Below are 17,504 nucleotides of genomic sequence, written 5' to 3'. Positions count from 1 at the left end.
CGACGCGCGTTTCGCCCGGAAATGGCTTCTTTTATTAAGCCATTTCCGGGCGAAACGCGCGTCGAGGCTGCCAGGCATCCCCAGCACCTTACTTTATGCTGTCCTAAGATCTACCAACAATGACTCAAGGTAACGGAGACCATATAACTTTACTGATTTGACAACATGGATTTTATTAAAATTCTTAACTTATAATCCATCATAGTTATATATATATGTTCTATGTTGTATCTCTATTGGTAGACTTGATATCACCTGGCATGATCCTGTGTCAGGAACTTATACAATCACACTATTTATTTGACAGCTTAAACAACTTATACTCTAAATTAGGTATACATTGTAAGCTGCTTTCTCTTTGGGGATGTTAGTCTCTGAACGGGGTATTTCTGCTTTACCCTGTTTCCTTTAGCTGTCCTCTCTCCTCCCCATCCACTGAATAAACTATACATGTTTGCTATCTGTGTACTTGGACTGACCTGGGAAATCTTATTGCCAGGTCAGTTTTACCATATAACACTAAATAAAAAAACCTAAAAAAAATCATTATGGAATTGCACTTTTTTTCTTTTTGCAATTTCCCCGCACTTGGAATTTTTCCCCAATTTCCAGTATGTTGTAATATCAATGGTGTCATTCAAAAGTACAACTCGACCCACAAAAAACAAGCCCCCATACTGCTATATTGAGAGAAAAGTAAAAAAGTAATGTCTCTTGGAAGAAGGGGAGGAACAAAGCGAAAATAAAAAAAAGGAAAATGGATCAGCGGTGAAGAGGTTAAACCTTGACATATTTCACCAATAATTGGGGGTTGGGGAGGTGGGAAACACTTGTCATGATGCAATTTTGCAACAATATAAAAAAAATTGAAGGAAGCAAAGGCACCATAGAGTCACAGACAGGCGACAAACTCAGGAAAAAAAAAAACATAAAACAATGACAGAACGGATGGTCAAAGAGTCTAATGTCTGAATGCATTAAAGGGAAGCGTGGTTTTTCTCCAAGTAGAATATGTAGCCGTAACAATAGAGGGCTGTAATTAGATCAAAAGTAACACTGGAACAGCTGGAAGGGTCAAAACACAACAATGGGAAGCAATGCCACCCTACTGCTAATTCATCACCGCCTGAGATGTATCACAAAAGAGATTCACTACATCACCAGGGCAAGGATGTGCATGCAACAAAAGAGTTAAAAGAAGGCACTCTCTGCCCCTGCTGAATTCTTGCAGGAATTGTCCTTTCTTAATTACTTACCATGCCTTCAAATCCAACTCTGTAAAGGTTTTTAGCTCCATTGTCCCAAAGGACATAAGCAGCACTGTGTGGGCTTGATGCACTCCAGTCCTGGATCTCAGTTACCTAAAATGAGATTAAAAAACAAGATGATGTAAATTAATCAGATGAAATAGTGACAGAAAAACAGCCGAGAAGCTAGATTACGTACATATGGAGAGTAATATTCTCAAGTATTTTCCCGATTTTAAAAGCTTCACAACCAGAGTGGTGGTCCCATGCTCTGACCTCATCTGTGTGACCAGCAGCCTACACACGGCAGGCTGGAGTGCGAGGTGGGCGCATCTCACACAATATATAAGAACACCATCTATTATTATGCAAAAGTAGAATCTATCCAGATGGCCACTTTGCATGGATTTTTAGACTAGGTTGCCAGATCAGGAGGACAATCTACCACCTTCTCATGTAGTTCCGAGATCCTACTAGCACTGGTCAGGGATAAAGGAGAAGAAGCAATAAACAGGTCCATGTTGTCCTTCACCCCTTATAAAAGTACCTATCACCAATCTGGGGCACCTCATTTTATTTAATAACAGAGTGGGCAGCCCCAGATTGGAGATATTTCTAAAACTGCTCTAGTGACAAAACTTTTTGGAAGTAGCCCTAATGTTCCCTTAAAAAGTCCCACTTTCTGGCAAAGTTGGGCCCAAATTTCTTATGGGATCCAATCATGCAAAGTGGGATCCCGCAACCCATCACACCTGCTCACGCTGTGAAAGCAAGATCTCGCTTTTTCCAATAGCCAAGCACTGAAGTGTACTTTCTTAAAGGGAGCCAGGTCATGTTGAAAATGGTATATTATCTGCAGGCAGAATGTTATAGAGCAGGAGGAGCAGATTGATGTACATTTTTGTGGGAAAAGTTTCAGTATAAATCACAGCAAGACTAAATATTTAGTACCAATAGTAATACAAAAAGCTCACAGAATCAGTACTTCTTAATATAATTAAAAATTAACTTTTAATCAATACTTTAAAATTAGCCAATTTTAAAACAACAAACACATTTATCAGTGCAAAAAAGAAGGAAAGGGAGTGCCTCTCTTTGTTATGGCATTGCCTGACCCTACCTGACTGCGGAGGTGGGCACCCTATATCCTGCGTAAGGGAAATTAAGGAGTCGGAGTCGCAGGTTTGGCTTACCGACTCCACAGCCCTGGTAGAGACATTAACAATTAGCGGCATACAGTAGAAAAAATGTCAGCTGCTCTGATCAGTGCAATTTAGCAGTAGACAAAAAATAAGAGAGACAGCTCTATTCCAGGGATCAGATTCTCCACTTGATTAGCCAATAATAAGCTTATTACAAGAAAGTCCATAGACCTTAAATTGATATTTCATCTTATAATCGATGTATTCAGATAAATCTACAATTTCTTGCCTCCTGATTCTCAGTCAAAGATTTCATTTTCAAATTAAGATCAGGGGTTCGATTCCACACAGGAATCCAATTTTCCCAAATATAACCAAATACAGTTCAAACAAATCTGATAAAGAACTTCATATCAGAAAATCTTTGTCTAATACCCCCAATCAGGGGTTTAGGAACACAAAGTGCAATCTTAATATACCCCAGTAGACCTCATATCTTTGCACTTTTGTGTCACTATAGGGCGATATAGGGAAAGTAGGGCTAGTCGTCGGTGAGTGGGGCCGCCATTGTGCAGGATATAGGGTGCCAACGTCCGCAGTCAGGTAGGGTCAGGCAGTGCCATAACTAGGAGAGGCACTCCCCTTCCTTCTTTTTTGCACTGATAAATGTGTTTGTTGTTTTAAAATTGGCTAATTTTAAAATACTGATTAAAAGTTAATTTTTAATTATATTGAAAAGTTTCAGTAAAACTTTAACTTCTTTTAAAATCCCTGGTGTTTGTATGCATACGAGTCCAGTGGGCGGTCCTTGTAAGACTATGCTTCCAGAGATAACTGTCAATAACTAGTGGGACCGACCCCTGGACTCCATATCCATACAAAGACCAGGGATTTCAATGAATAAAACATAAGTTATAGTGAATCTTTTCCCACAAACCGATATACTGGACTGCATGTACAGCGTGACAGCTTCCCTTTAAGCGGTTACCAAACAGTAAATGCTGTAATGATGTTACCATTCCATAACAGCCATAAGGGAAGCCATAATCAGAAAATTACCTACTCTTTAAATCAGGTTTTTGTGTTACTGGGACTTTTTTCTTTTAGACTTGTACTCCCTGTTCTTTCAAGAAGAGTTTACAGCAAGTCTCCTTATCAGTAGAGGCAGTATTACAAATATAAACAGCTGATAATACAGAATCCACCAATCACAATAGGTGATGTTATAGCTCACCTGCTCCCCCTCCCTTCACAATGACCTTTGCACACGCTCATTTGACACTTCTACAATGTGAAAGATATGGCAGACATCTGACCACTGAGGCTATGTACATATGTTATTTCCTGAAAGAGGAAGTGATAAAACAGCCCCAAATTGCCAGTGTGAAAATTGCAAGATTTATTTTTTTAGTTTTAAGGCTGTGTGCCCACTCTGCATTTTTTAAGCGTTAAAAAACGCTTGGTAGAAGGTCTGCAATGTTCCCCAATGATAATCCGCATGTGCTATGCACATGAAGCGGAAATTTCCGCTGCGGATTATCATTGCGGAAAAACACGCAGCATGTCCATTTATCTTGCAGAATCGTGGCGTTTTAGCCGCCATTGGACTGCATGACTACACGTGCACATGCGGTTCAATGCGCGGAGACTCTCCTCCAGACTCGGGCACCATAGTACCTGTAGCTAAAAAAGAATTAAAATGAAAAAAAAAAAAAACTTATACTCACCTTTCCGGCACCCCCCGGTCTCTTCTGAGCGGCGCTGCTGTCTCCTTGGCTTCCGGCTGTGGTCTGCAAGGACCTTCCGTGACGTCATTTAGTCATGTGACGGTCACGCGACCGCTAACGGCAGCAGTCAGGTGATGGTCGCGTGACCATCACATGACTAAATGACGTAATGGAAGGTCCTTTTTAGAGCACCGGGAGCCGCCGAAGATACCGAACGCATCGCTGAGGAAACCGGGGGCCATCTGAAGGTGAGTATAATGTGTTTTTTTGTGGTTTTTTTTCTACTATTGATGCTGCATTTGCAGCATCGTAACTTGGTCACACTATGTAAATCCATGCCAGTTGCATGGATTTATATAGTGTGACCAAGTTGTCAAGCACTTTTCCAAGTGATGCTAAAATCGCTTGGAAAAGCGCTTGACAACCCGCATGTTAAAAAAACTTCACTTACACTTCTACCTGGCAGAAAAAAACGCATGTAAAATCCGCATGCATTTTTTCTGCCAAGGAGATGCAGAAACGCTCAGGAAAAATTCGGAGAATTTCTGCATCGTGGGCACATAGCCTTATACAGATTGTGATAAGTAAAAAAAAAAAAAAATTGACCCAAAATTTTAAGAAATGCATTTAACACGAAAACCTTATTTATACAATAAGTAATTTTCTGATGACACATTCCTTTTAAGAAATTACACGTTAGCGCTGGATTAGTGGAAAGTGCCAAATCTCGCTCTTTCTCTGCAAATGCAGCTGTGGCACTTCGGGCCTGACTTTACTAAAATTTTGGGCCTTTTTGGGGGACATTAGGGCCATTTCTGAAGGGTTTTGCCACTGGAGTATATTTAAAAAAATAAAAATCTGTAATCTAGGGCTCCCCATTGTTATTAAATACAAAGGGCAGCCCTGAATTGGTGATAGGTATTCTTTAAGGATGCAGACAGCTTTAGGCCATGTGCCCACGTAGCGTTTTTGTAGCATTTTTACGGCTGTGAAACCGCTTGTAAAACAGTCTGCCATGCAAAGCAATGTGAATTCGGATGTGCTGTGCACATGATAAATTAGCGCGCCGAATTCGCATTGCGTTGCAAAACGGAGCATGACCATTTCTACCGCGATTACGCGACTGAAACGCAGCAGATCCGCAGGTATATGTGGATTTGCTGCGTTTCAACTAAATTCAATGGCTGCGAATTTGCAGCGTAATCGCGGTGTGTGTTGTGCCAGGATGAAGAGGAGACTACAATTCCTCCTCATCCCGGCTACCACGCGGTGAAAAAAAACAAATAAAAAAAAGTTAAAAATAAAAAAAAACTGTATACTCACCTCTCCGGTCGGCTCCCGGCGGCGACCTCTCGTACACCGCGGGACGCGGAGGCTTGTAGGACCTGCGGTCACGTAATTTAGTCAGCTGATGGTGACGCGACGGCTGACATCAGCGGTCAGGTGATGGTCGCATGACCATCAGCTGACTAAATGACGTCACAGCAGGTCCTGCAAGTACACCGCGGGACGCGGAGGAGAGAGGATCGCCACCAGTAGCAGACCGGAGAGGTGAGTATACAGGTTTTTTTTAACTTTTTAATTCTTTTGTTTTTTTGTTTGTTTTTTTACTATAGATGCAGCATTTAAAGCATCTAAGTTGGTCACACAATATAAATCCTTGCCGGTTGCATGGATTTGTATTGTGTGACCAACTTGTCAAGCACTTTTCCAAGTGATGCTCAAAATCAATTGGAAAAGTGCTTGAAAAAACTCATGCAAAAACGCTTCTCTCGGTCAGAAAAAAAAGCATGTAAATATGCAAGCGTTTTTTCTGCCAGAGAGAGGCAAAAACGCTCTGCATCAAATCTGCTACGTGGGCACATAGCCTTAGTCATCAAAATGCAGGGATTGTATTAGCTTTTCATTGGTGTCATTTTTTCTTTTCTTATGTGCACTGTTGACAGGTATGTATTTTAAGTATTGCTACTTTTGCACAGTAAAAACACTTACCTGAAGCCTACAGCAATTTCAATTTTATGCCACGAATTAAGTGATGGCTTCTGTTTTTGCAGTAAGAGCTGTAGTTTCTGTTGATATCATTTGATCACTTACATTGCTTTTTAGCGGGCAGAGTAAACAAAAAACAGCAATTCTTCCATTGTTTTTCATTTTTTTTAGGATGTTCAGTGTATACGTTAAATGACTTGATAATTTCACAGTTTAGGACGTTACTGTTGAATAGCTATTTAATTTTTAGCTATAAAAGATTATTACCTTTAACTTTTTTTGTCTCACTTTTGGACTTTACCATGGGATTGTTTGATCACTTGCATAAGACACTTTAATACTTCTTTCTTGTAACATATTACTACTGTCGGTTACATGGCATAGCAAAAACATGTTATTGGTGAAAATAAACAGCTAAATATGGTAAATAAGAAATCATTACATTATCTGTCAAGGCCCATGAATCTGATTAGGTGGTATTTGCTTCCTGTACTTAAATGTGTAGAACAATGAAAAGACCTTTATTTTTGGTTCAGACTCGACACCCCTATTTCAATAATGTGGGTACAAAGCAACAATTGAGATGGTTTCTCCAAGAGCTATTTTGGGTGATATAATCTTTAGCTGCTTAACGGAAACATAACATGCCATAGACAGAAAATGTATACAAGAAAGTATAACCCTCTGGTTGTCAAAAGTGTTAAAGCCAAAAGAGGTAAATGGTCCTATAATAAGTACAATATGTTTAGACAATCAGCCACAGATTTATGTCTATTACGATGAAGTCAAAACAGCAAGGCTCATATGCTGGTTTATCTCAGGGGCAGAAATACCAATCTCTTAGGCTGATTATTTCTAAAGCTGGCCATACAAATTAGATAGCTGGTTCGGCTGACAGCCAACACTCCCGACTCTTAAAGGGGCTAACCACTATTAGATAAAAAAGTGATTTAATCCCCAGAAAAGGTTTAAACAGTCCACAAACAAATAAGATAGTTGACAGTCAATAGCCAAATGCCTCACGTATGCAGGAATGCTTGGCTGAGCTCCTGTGAAGTTTATGAAAGCGCTGCTACCAGTATTATCTGGCAATGTCATGTCTCCCTGCAGGACAAAAGGACCATGGGACGACACGTCAGCCGCCCGATCCTTAAGTCCTCGGACATATTCTATTGGGGGTCAGCTGAGAGGACCTGGACATTAGATAATTGGACAGTCCAAGATGGGCAGGTTCAGCTGACTTATCTAATGTTTATGGGACCAGAGTACAGGCAGGTGTCGGCTACATGTAGGCAATACCCATCACGATCATATCCCACCATATATTAGCACAAATTATCAGACAGATAATCAGCTAAAGTCTATCATTAGCTTGGATAAAAAAAGCTCACCATGGATTATATCCAATCTGATGAATGTTGCATCTTCTAATTTAAAATAATATTTAATCAAGTCTATATAGTCTACATGTCCTATTAATAAGACTACCAACTAGTAACAGCACAACAAGGAAAATACCTGCTGAATTATAGGAAATTAATACCAAAAAATTAATAAGAGGCCTCACCTGTCACCATGCAAATGCCATGCAAAGCAAAGCGCAGTCTACACTGTGTGCAGAATTCTTAGGCAAATGAGTATTTTGATCACATGATACTTTTTATACATGTTGTCCTACTCCAAGCAGCATAGGCTTGAGAGCCAACTACCAATTAAGTAAATCTGGTGATGTGCATCTCTGTAATGAGGAGGGGTGTTGACTAATGACAGCAACACCCTATATAAGGTGTGCTTAATTATTAGGCAACTTCCTTTCCTTTGGCAAAATGGGTCAAAAGAGAGATTTGTCGGGCTCTGAAAAGTCCAAAATTGTGAGATGTCTTGCAGAGGGATGCAGCAGTCTTTAAATTTCCAAACTTTTGAAGCGTGATCACCGAACAATCAAGCGTTTCATGGCAAATAGCCAACAGGGTCGCAAGAAGCGTGTTGGCCAAAAAAGGCGCAAAATAACTGCCCATGAATTGAGGAAAATCAAGCGTGAAGCTGCCAAGATGCCATTCGCCACCAGTTTTGCCATATTTCAGAGCTGCAACGTTACTGGAGTATCAAAAAGCACAATGTGTGCGATACTCAGGGACATGGCCAAGGTAAGGAAGGCTGAAAAACGACCACCTTTGAACAAGAAACATATGATAAAATGTCAAGAATGGGTCAAGAAATATCTTAAGACTGATTTTTCAAAGGTTTTATGGACTGATGAAATGAGAGTGACTCTTGATGGGCCAGATGGATGGGCCAGAGGCTGGATCAGTAAAGGGCAGAGAGCTCCACTCCGACTCAGACGCCAGCAAGGTGGAGGTGGGGTACTGGTATGGGCTGGTATCATCCAAGATGAACTTGTGGGACCTTTTCGGGTTGAAGATGGAGTGAAGCTCAACTCCCAGACCTACTGCCAGTTTCTGGAAGACAACTTCTTCAAGCAGTGGTACAGGAAGAAGTCGGTATCGTTCAAGAAAAACATGATTTTCATGCAGGACAATGCTCCATCACATGCATCCAACTACTCCACAGCGTGGCAGGCCAGTAAAGGTCTAAAAGAAGAAAAAATAATGACAAGGCCCCCTTGTTCACCAGATCTGAACCCCATAGAGAACCTGTTGTCCATCATAAAATGTGAGATCTACAGGGAGGGAAAACAGTACACCTCTTGGAACAGTGTCTGGGAGGCTGTGGTGGCTGCTGCACGCAATGTTGATCGAAAACAGATCAAGCAACTGACAGAATCTATGGATGGAAGGCTGTTGAGTGTCATCATAAAGAAAGGTGGCTATATTCATCACTAATTTTTTTGTTTTTGCATGTCAGAAATGTTTATTTCTAAATTTTGTGCACGGATATTGGTTTACCTGGTGAAAATAAACAAGTGAGATGGGATATTATTTGGTTTTTATTAAGTTGCCTAATAATTCGGCACAGTAATAGTTACCTGCACAAACAGATATCCTCCTAAGATAGCCAAATCTAAAAATAAGCCCACTCCAACTTCCAAAAATATTAAGCTTGGATATTTATGAGTCTTTTCGGTTGATTGAGAACATAGTTGTTGATCAATAATAAAAACAATCCTCTAAAATACAACTTGCCTAATAATTCTGCACACAGTGTATGTGAGCGGCGCTCTGTGCATGCCTGGAAGTCAGGCACATCACAGGGCCCTGTAACGTGCAGGGGAGGGGGATATGCTAATTAAGCAGAGAGGCAGGGATTTAGGGGAATAATAAGCACATAGGCGGGGACTGTGGAAAAAATAATTGATTAAAGTGATTTTCTCTGCAATCAAACCTCTGCTATGGGCCATACAGGTATGTATAGATTAACTTTTCTATACCCTGTATGCCCATAGTAGAGGTCTGATATCGCCCAGAGGGTGACAAGATTCCCTTTAATAGATAGGTAGTTTTGTCAGAAAAGATTAAATGACTTTTGTTTTAATTTATGTAATTTGTGTATTTGACTTTTTTATTCTAAATTATTGTGTATGAATTGATACAGTTGCCCTGACCTATACTTGTTACTTTCTACAATCTATTACTTTGCATTGATTCATTACTAGTGTTGAGCTAACGTCCTTGGAAAGTGTGTTATCTGAGCATGCTGTCTTATCCGAGTATCTTTGGCGTGCTCGTCTAATATGTTTGCCTCCCTGTGGCTGCATGTTATCCGGCGGTGGACAGATGCAACACATGCGGGGATTGCCTGTTTGTTAGAGTTTTAAAGCGGTGTTCGGAGATTGCTTACCTTGCCCCTCCTGCCATTGCCACCATCTTGGTCCTCCCACTGCCAATCAACTCCTCGCACTACCCGGGCACCAGCAAATATTCCTCTTGCCGTTATTTTCTTTGACTTACGTCGTGATTCCAAAAGGACACTAGGATTTAAAAAACAAGGTGTACTGAAAACAATACGTTGTAGATCGCTTACTATCCCATAGATCTCAATCAAAAGAACGAACACTAATGATACCCACTTTGTAGGAGTCCCCAATCTTCCCTGAGTGATCATAGCAATACTTCAGTCACATTTTCAACTTATAAGACTATAATTAAACCTGAGCTTGAAGACAGGACCCATAACAGATCCTTTTATAATTTGATAGGATCCATTGTGTAGTTTGACCCGTGGTATAACAAACTAGGACTTTTGTTACAGACTATTTTACGGCAACAAGTATACTTTATGAATATCGCAGTAATATACTTAGGATGGCAAATATGGCTCAACTGAACCAAAAATATAAAATATGGCATGTCACATGAGAAATTTGGCACAACTCTAGGCATATTTGACACTTCTCGCTACATATGTACATTAGAGATTATTGTCAAAACGTAAAAAAAAAAAAAAACACTTTCTCTGATCTAAGCCCTTTTTTCTGGACAGTTTAGACAAGGACAGCCAGAGCTGTATAGTCGTAGCTGAGCATGCTTGCTTCAATCTTATATAATTCTATAGGAAATGGCCAAGTGAGAGTGATTGCTGTAAGTATCTCACACAGAGGCGTTACAAGCGGCAGTAATTATTGTCAGGCATGGCTCGATTCCTGTAGATAGGTGAAATATTGTGCCATTTCTCACCTCTTCTCTAGACTGGGCACCTTAACCTCCATTCACACACAGGGTAAGTCTCATTCACATGTCTGTATTCAAACACGTACATGAAAAAATGGTACCGCTGATGCCATAGTTGTGCAGAATGTGTTTTTGCACGGACACATGGTTCATGTAAAAACACGAACATGTAAATAGCACTATAGACCATAATGGATACATGTTATACCCGTGGGAAAAAAACGGATACAACATATACGTGCAACATGGATGTGTGAATGAGACCTAAGATGGTGACATGTAAAGGGGGGTGGCTTTGTAGCTTGGTTCAATAGCTAAGTCAGCCCCCTTCTCTGTCTTTGCATCAGCTACAACAGTGAAAAAGGACTGCCTTAACAATTCATGTGAGCCACAGAAACAGGTGCATTCAACACAATTTTATTTCATTTATTTATTTTTTTACAATTCATAGATATTTTTTCTATTGAACAGCTCACTTTATAGGTGACATTTCTATAAGGCTTTATCAGTTGATACATTAGTACTGGTGTATTTTACATGATTTGTACACAGAATTTCTCAATAAATCTGATCTTCACTAGGATGGAAAACATACAGGGCCAATACATGAAGACCGGCGTTGTTCATGATGGTCGTGATGAAATGGGCTGCAGTCAGACAAACCTGATTTATGAAGAAGCATACGCCTCTTCATGAGTGTGGACAAGTGGCATGTACCTCACCACAAATCCTTCTCCAGTCCCTTCTGAAGTAAGATTTATGGTGCAGCGAACACCGTCGCTTCTCATGCCCGCCCGCCCCAGCTTCATCAGAACAGGGCGAAAATGGAGCGACAACACCAAGTCACATAAAATTATGCGACTTTTCAAAGCTTTATACACGGAAAGGGTTTGCTGAAAAAGCCATCAGTGTAATAACAATACACATTTACTTAAGAGGGATTTCATTAACCTAAATATTGATGGCCCATCCTTAGCATAAGAAATCAAAGATTAAATTGGAGGCATCCGACCACCAGCACAATGCAGGAGCAGAATGTTGGAACTGGCCAATTATTAAGATATTAAGCTACAGGAAGATTGCAAGAACCCTCGAAAGGTAAGTGCACACAGCGTCTTAAGGACACCAGCGTACCTATAGTTTTTGAATCAGAAGACGCTTCAGGAAAATGCAGGCAGTGTTTTTCCTAAAGCATCTTCTGCGCTGTTTTTTTTGCCACCGGCGTCTTTGACTTCCACTTTATGATATGTAAAAGAAAAAGTGGGAGAATTGTCAAGTCGCTTCACAGATTTCAAAGCCTGAAACAGTTTAAAGACTGAACATATGCACAGCAAATTGTTTTAACGTTACAGTGCCCATGTTAATTCTTTTTTAAGTTATCACTTTTTCAGGCAGGTTCCAAGAGGAATCTGAAAAAGACGCAGTGTGCACATACCTCGTGTCTGTAAGCTATCCTGAGGACAGCAATGACCCTATAAAACACCTGCAATGTTTTTTTCTCTCCAAGTTTCAATAACAATTACCAAAGACATCTTACCGCTCGCTTCCTGGAGTTGTAATTCTGTAAAAGCGGTGCCTTAAGTGATGTTTGTCACCGTGATAGCAAACCGTGCACAGGTCGTAGTTTGTGCACTCGGCACACTTCCACCGGATTCCAATAATAGGCTGTTGTCGGCAGGTGTCACACATCGTCCCATCATGTTTGACACCTTGAAAAAAAAAGGCTCCTGTCAATTACACTAATGAATGGTAGCATATGTCAAGACATTTTTCATATTAGGGATTTCAGATCACGCTTTCTGATCATCGTACAGGGTTAGGATGTAAACATTGTTATTTTCTATGACAATACAAAAAGTGAAAACCACCAATCACTGAATAATCCCTGCTGCAATCTGTGGTCTGGGCTTCTTTTTATGGGATGCTAATCTGCCATACAGGATTACGGTATGGCTCCATTTAGGTGGCAGAACATAAACTTCTAGAAATCCCATCCACTATGCTGTAACATCTGGATGTTGTGGGTTTGATGCTGCATAGACACGTAGCATTTCCTGATCGTGGGCACATACCCTTACTCATTGCTTTCTATGGGTGAAAAATGCTGCAAAAACGTTGAAAGAAGTGACATGCTGCATTTTGCAAAAACGCAGCAGTTTGATAAAACTGTTAGGAAAAAAAAAACTGAGCGCACGAGATTTCTGAAATCTCAGACTTTGCTGGTACTGTAAAAAGCAGCTTAAAATTTGCATACGAAAATGCAGCAAAAACGCAACGTGTGAACATAACTTAAAGCTATCACAAAAATGACATCTATGATATCAGACAATATTTCCCACCCAGCAAAAACCATCTGCAGAAGAATGGACCTGCAAATAAGCCACATCTGTAAGTGGACTGCTGCAGGGGCCATACATAGATGCTAATAATCACTGCCACAGCCTCTCAGGCAGAACTGGGGGTCTAAGATCAGACCTCAAATTGGGAAATGTTATGTAATATTTGAGATTGCAGTTACCTAATATCATAATATGTTAATGAGTACATTTTTTATTGATATGCAAATAATTTTTCCTCTCTATAATAAGCAAGGGTCTTAACTCTACATTTTTTTTTATTGTTTTTCTATATTGTCAATTATATAAATCCGCACCCCTTACCCCCCCCCCCCCTTTAGGAGCCACCATTCCCAAACCGTGCCATAAGCAGGACAATAGCCCACACATTCGCTGGCGTCTCTGGCTGCTCACAGTTGATTGGTCATTACAATTCAAATTACAGCCATTGTTAGCTATAAGGCAGAGGACAGCTGCCAATATCCACAGCACGGGGAGGGGAGGATAAAGCCACCAGACTGCAACCCTAAGCAGAGCACATCCATCCTGTAATGCCAAGGATCTATGCAGGGAATAAGAACTATTGGCCTGCACCTACAATAACCCGATCATCAATGGTTTCTATTACTAACAGTTCTACATTATAACAAGTCAACGCTAAACAATGCAAATGGCCATAAGGCCACATTCACACATACGGTAATTCTGATTGTTACACATTTAGGAACACACCGATATATACCATGTGAGATACACACACCGATATATACCACATATGACCCCTGTATATAACACACACTGATATATACCACACACTGATATATACCACATATGACCTCGGTATATAACACACATTGACTTATACCACATATGATCACGATGTACAGTGGATATAAAAAAGTTTACATAACCCTTAAAATGCCAGGTTGTCACAAAAAAATCATACCAAGAAAAATAATTACAGAACCAGAACTTTTTACCCCTTTAAAGGGGCATTAAAGGGAAACCGTCACCAGAAAAAAACACTTTTAATCTGCAGGTTAATAGCATTATTAACCTGCCCGGCGCCTGCACCTAGCCAAACGCTGCAGGGGAAAATTAATTTTATTCCTCCTGGCATCGCTCTGGTTTCAGTAACGGGGGAGGTGGAGGCGCGGGTTCACTGTTCTGAATATAGAGAGCGCCGGCTGTAACTGCGCCCCCGTCACTGACTGACACTCGCTCTGCATTGGCATGGCTACAGCCGTTGCTCTGTATACTAAGAACGGTAACAGGAAGATGAACATTACCAGGGGGAGTAAAGTTCATTTTCTCCCTGCAGCGTTCAGCTCAGTGCAGGCGCCTAACGTTATTGACTTGCAGATTAACCCCATAGCTGCAGGATAATAGAATATTTTCTGGTGACAGTTTCCCTTTTAAAGGTGGAAAAAGTTCTGAAATGATTCTTCATGGAGAGATGTTTTTGCATAACAAAAACAAACCAGGTATTGTAATAAGGATGTGTAAAGTTTTTATATCCATTGTGGAGAACACACACTGATATATATACCACATATGATTGTATATATACAAACACATAATGACCACACATGATACACTATTTGCAAGACGGCACACTTTCCTGCAGTTACGCTACAAGGAACAGTGTATGATCACACAGCCGGGCACAGTCTCGGGCAGACTAACGGCACAGACCCGGGCACAGTCTCGGGCAGACTAACGGCACAGACCCGGGCACAGTCTCGGGCAGACTAACGGCACAGACCCGGGCAGACTAACGGCACAGACCCGGGCAGACTAACGGCACAGACCCGGGCACAGTCTCGGGCAGACTAACGGCACAGACCCGGGCACAGTCTCGGGCAGACTAACGGCACAGACCCGGGCACAGTCCCGGGCACACTAACCGCACAGACCCGGGCACAGTCTCGGGCAGACTAACCGCACAGACCCGGGCACAGTCTCGGGCAGACTAACCGCACAGACCCGGGCACAGTCTCGGGCAGACTAACCGCACAGACCCGGGCACAGTCTCGGGCAGACTAACCGCACAGACCCGGGCACAGTCTCGGGCAGACTAACCGCACAGACCCGGGCACAGTCTCGGGCAGACTAACCGCACAGACCCGGGCACAGTCTCGGGCAGACTAACCGCACAGACCCGGGCAGACTGACCGCACAGTCTCGGGCACACTGACCGCACAGTCTCGGGCACACTGACCGCACAGTCTCGGGCACACTGACCGCACAGTCTCGGGCACACTGACCGCACAGTCTCGGGCACACTGACCGCACAGTCTCGGGCACACTGACCGCACAGTCTCGGGCACACTGACCGCACAGTCTCGGGCACACTGACCGCACAGTCTCGGGCACACTGACCGCACAGTCTCGGGCACACTGACCGCACAGTCTCGGGCACACTGACCGCACAGTCTCGGGCACACTGACCGCACAGTCTCGGGCACACTGACCGCACAGTCTTGGGCACACTGACCGCACAGTCTCGGGCACACTGACCGCACAGTCTCGGGCACAGTCCCGGGCACACTGACCGCACAGCAGGGCACAGTCCCGGGCACACTGACCGCACAGCAGGGCACAGTCCCGGGCACACTGACCGCACAGCAGGGCACAGTCCCGGGCACACTGACCGCACAGCAGGGCACAGTCCCGGGCACACTGACCGCACAGCAGGGCACAGTCCCGGGCACACTGACCGCACAGCAGGGCACAGTCCCGGGCACACTGACCGCACAGCAGGGCACAGTCCCGGGCACACTGACCGCACAGCAGGGCACAGTCCCGGGCACACTGACCGCACAGCAGGGCACAGTCCCGGGCACACTGACCGCACAGCAGGGCACAGTCCCGGGCACACTGACCGCACAGCAGGGCACAGTCCCGGGCACACTGACCGCACAGCAGGGCACAGTCCCGGGCACACTGACCGCACAGCAGGGCACAGTCCCGGGCACACTGACCGCACAGCAGGGCACAGTCCCGGGCACACTGACCGCACAGCAGGGCACAGTCCCGGGCACACTGACCGCACAGCAGGGCACAGTCCCGGGCACACTGACCGCACAGCCGGGCACAGTCCCGGGCACACTGACCGCACAGCCGGGCACAGTCCCGGGCACACTGACCGCACAGCCGGGCACAGTCCCGGGCACACTGACCGCACAGCCGGGCACAGTCCCGGGCACACTGACCGCACAGCCGGGCACAGTCCCGGGCACACTGACCGCACAGCCGGGCACAGTCCCGGGCACACTGACCGCACAGCAGGGCACAGTCCCGGGCACACTGACCGCACAGCAGGGCACAGTCCCGGGCACACTGACCGCACAGCAGGGCACAGTCCCGGGCACACTGACCGCACAGCCGGGCACAGTCCCGGGCACACTGACCGCACAGCCGGGCACAGTCCCGGGCACACTGACCGCACAGCCGGGCACAGTCCCGGGCACACTGACCGCACAGCCGGGCACAGTCCCGGGCACACTGACCGCACAGCCGGGCACAGTCCCGGGCACACTGACCGCACAGCCGGGCACAGTCCCGGGCACACTGACCGCACAGCAGGGCACAGTCCCGGGCACACTGACCGCACAGCAGGGCACAGTCCCGGGCACACTGACCGCACAGCAGGGCACAGTCCCGGGCACACTGACCGCACAGCAGGGCTCAGTCCCGGGCACACTGACCGCACAGCAGGGCACAGTCCCGGGCACACTGACCGCACAGACGGGCACACGACCCCCCAGTCTCACCGGTGGGTGCACTGTCCAGGATCCTCAGGTCGTAGGCCCCGGAGCAGCGGTAGTTGGCCGCCGTCCCGTTGTCCCACACCACCACCACCTCTTCGGGGCTCTCGAAGCTGCGCACGGTGCCCACATGCCCCTCTCCGCCGTCCTGCTTCCCCCATTTCCAGTCCGGGCCTCTGGACACACGGGCCCCGACCCCCTCCACCATAACCCGGTTATTGCGAGAGCCGCTCATCCCCCAGGAGGGATTAAGACACTCCGGACCCGGCTGCCTCACTTTCCCTCCGGTCTCTGGCCGACCCGGCACCTAAGCAGCGAGAAAACAGCGCGTAGTCCCGGCAGCGGTGAGCGGGGTGTGGAGGAAAGTTTCCCTCAGACACAGAATTAGGATAAGGCCACAGCTCCGGCCGCCGCTACACCGACACTACTGCGCCTGCGCGGAGAGGGGAGAGGCGAGCAGCGGGGGCGTGGAGAGGGACCGGGGGCGAGCAGCGGGGAGGAACTGGGGACGAGCAGCGTGGGCGCGGAGAGGGACCGGGGACGAGCAGCGTGGGCGCGGAGAGGGACCGGGGACGAGCAGCGTGGGCGCGGAGAGGGACCGGGGACGAGCAGCGTGGGCGCGGAGAGGGACCGGGGACGAGCAGCGTGGGCGCGGAGAGGGACCG

General features: G+C 44.9%; 1 protein-coding gene across 2 annotated transcripts in view; it reads right to left on the bottom strand.

The window, feature by feature from the left end:
* MIB1 (MIB E3 ubiquitin protein ligase 1) overlaps positions 1 to 17,298 on the bottom strand; it is a 125,615-nt gene extending 108,317 nt beyond the window's left edge. For both annotated transcript variants that reach the window (XM_073679146.1, XM_073679147.1), the window contains exons 1-4: positions 16,846 to 17,298; positions 12,271 to 12,442; positions 9,904 to 10,033; positions 1,257 to 1,361 (exon numbers count right to left, since the gene is read on the bottom strand). In XM_073679146.1, coding sequence (XP_073535247.1) covers positions 1,257 to 1,361; positions 9,904 to 10,033; positions 12,271 to 12,442; positions 16,846 to 17,074 — 636 coding nt within the window. In that variant the 5' untranslated portion in view covers positions 17,075 to 17,298. The remainder of the gene's footprint in view (positions 1 to 1,256; positions 1,362 to 9,903; positions 10,034 to 12,270; positions 12,443 to 16,845) is intronic.
* Positions 17,299 to 17,504: the final 206 nt, after the last annotated feature.

The sequence above is a fragment of the Phyllobates terribilis genome, unplaced genomic scaffold, assembly GCF_046119375.1.
Source record: "Phyllobates terribilis strain yellow unplaced genomic scaffold, ASM4611937v1 Scaffold_4__5_contigs__length_816908805, whole genome shotgun sequence".
In the NCBI taxonomy this organism is placed as follows: Eukaryota; Metazoa; Chordata; class Amphibia; order Anura; family Dendrobatidae; genus Phyllobates; species Phyllobates terribilis.
This window is presented reverse-complemented; position numbering and strand designations above follow the sequence as displayed.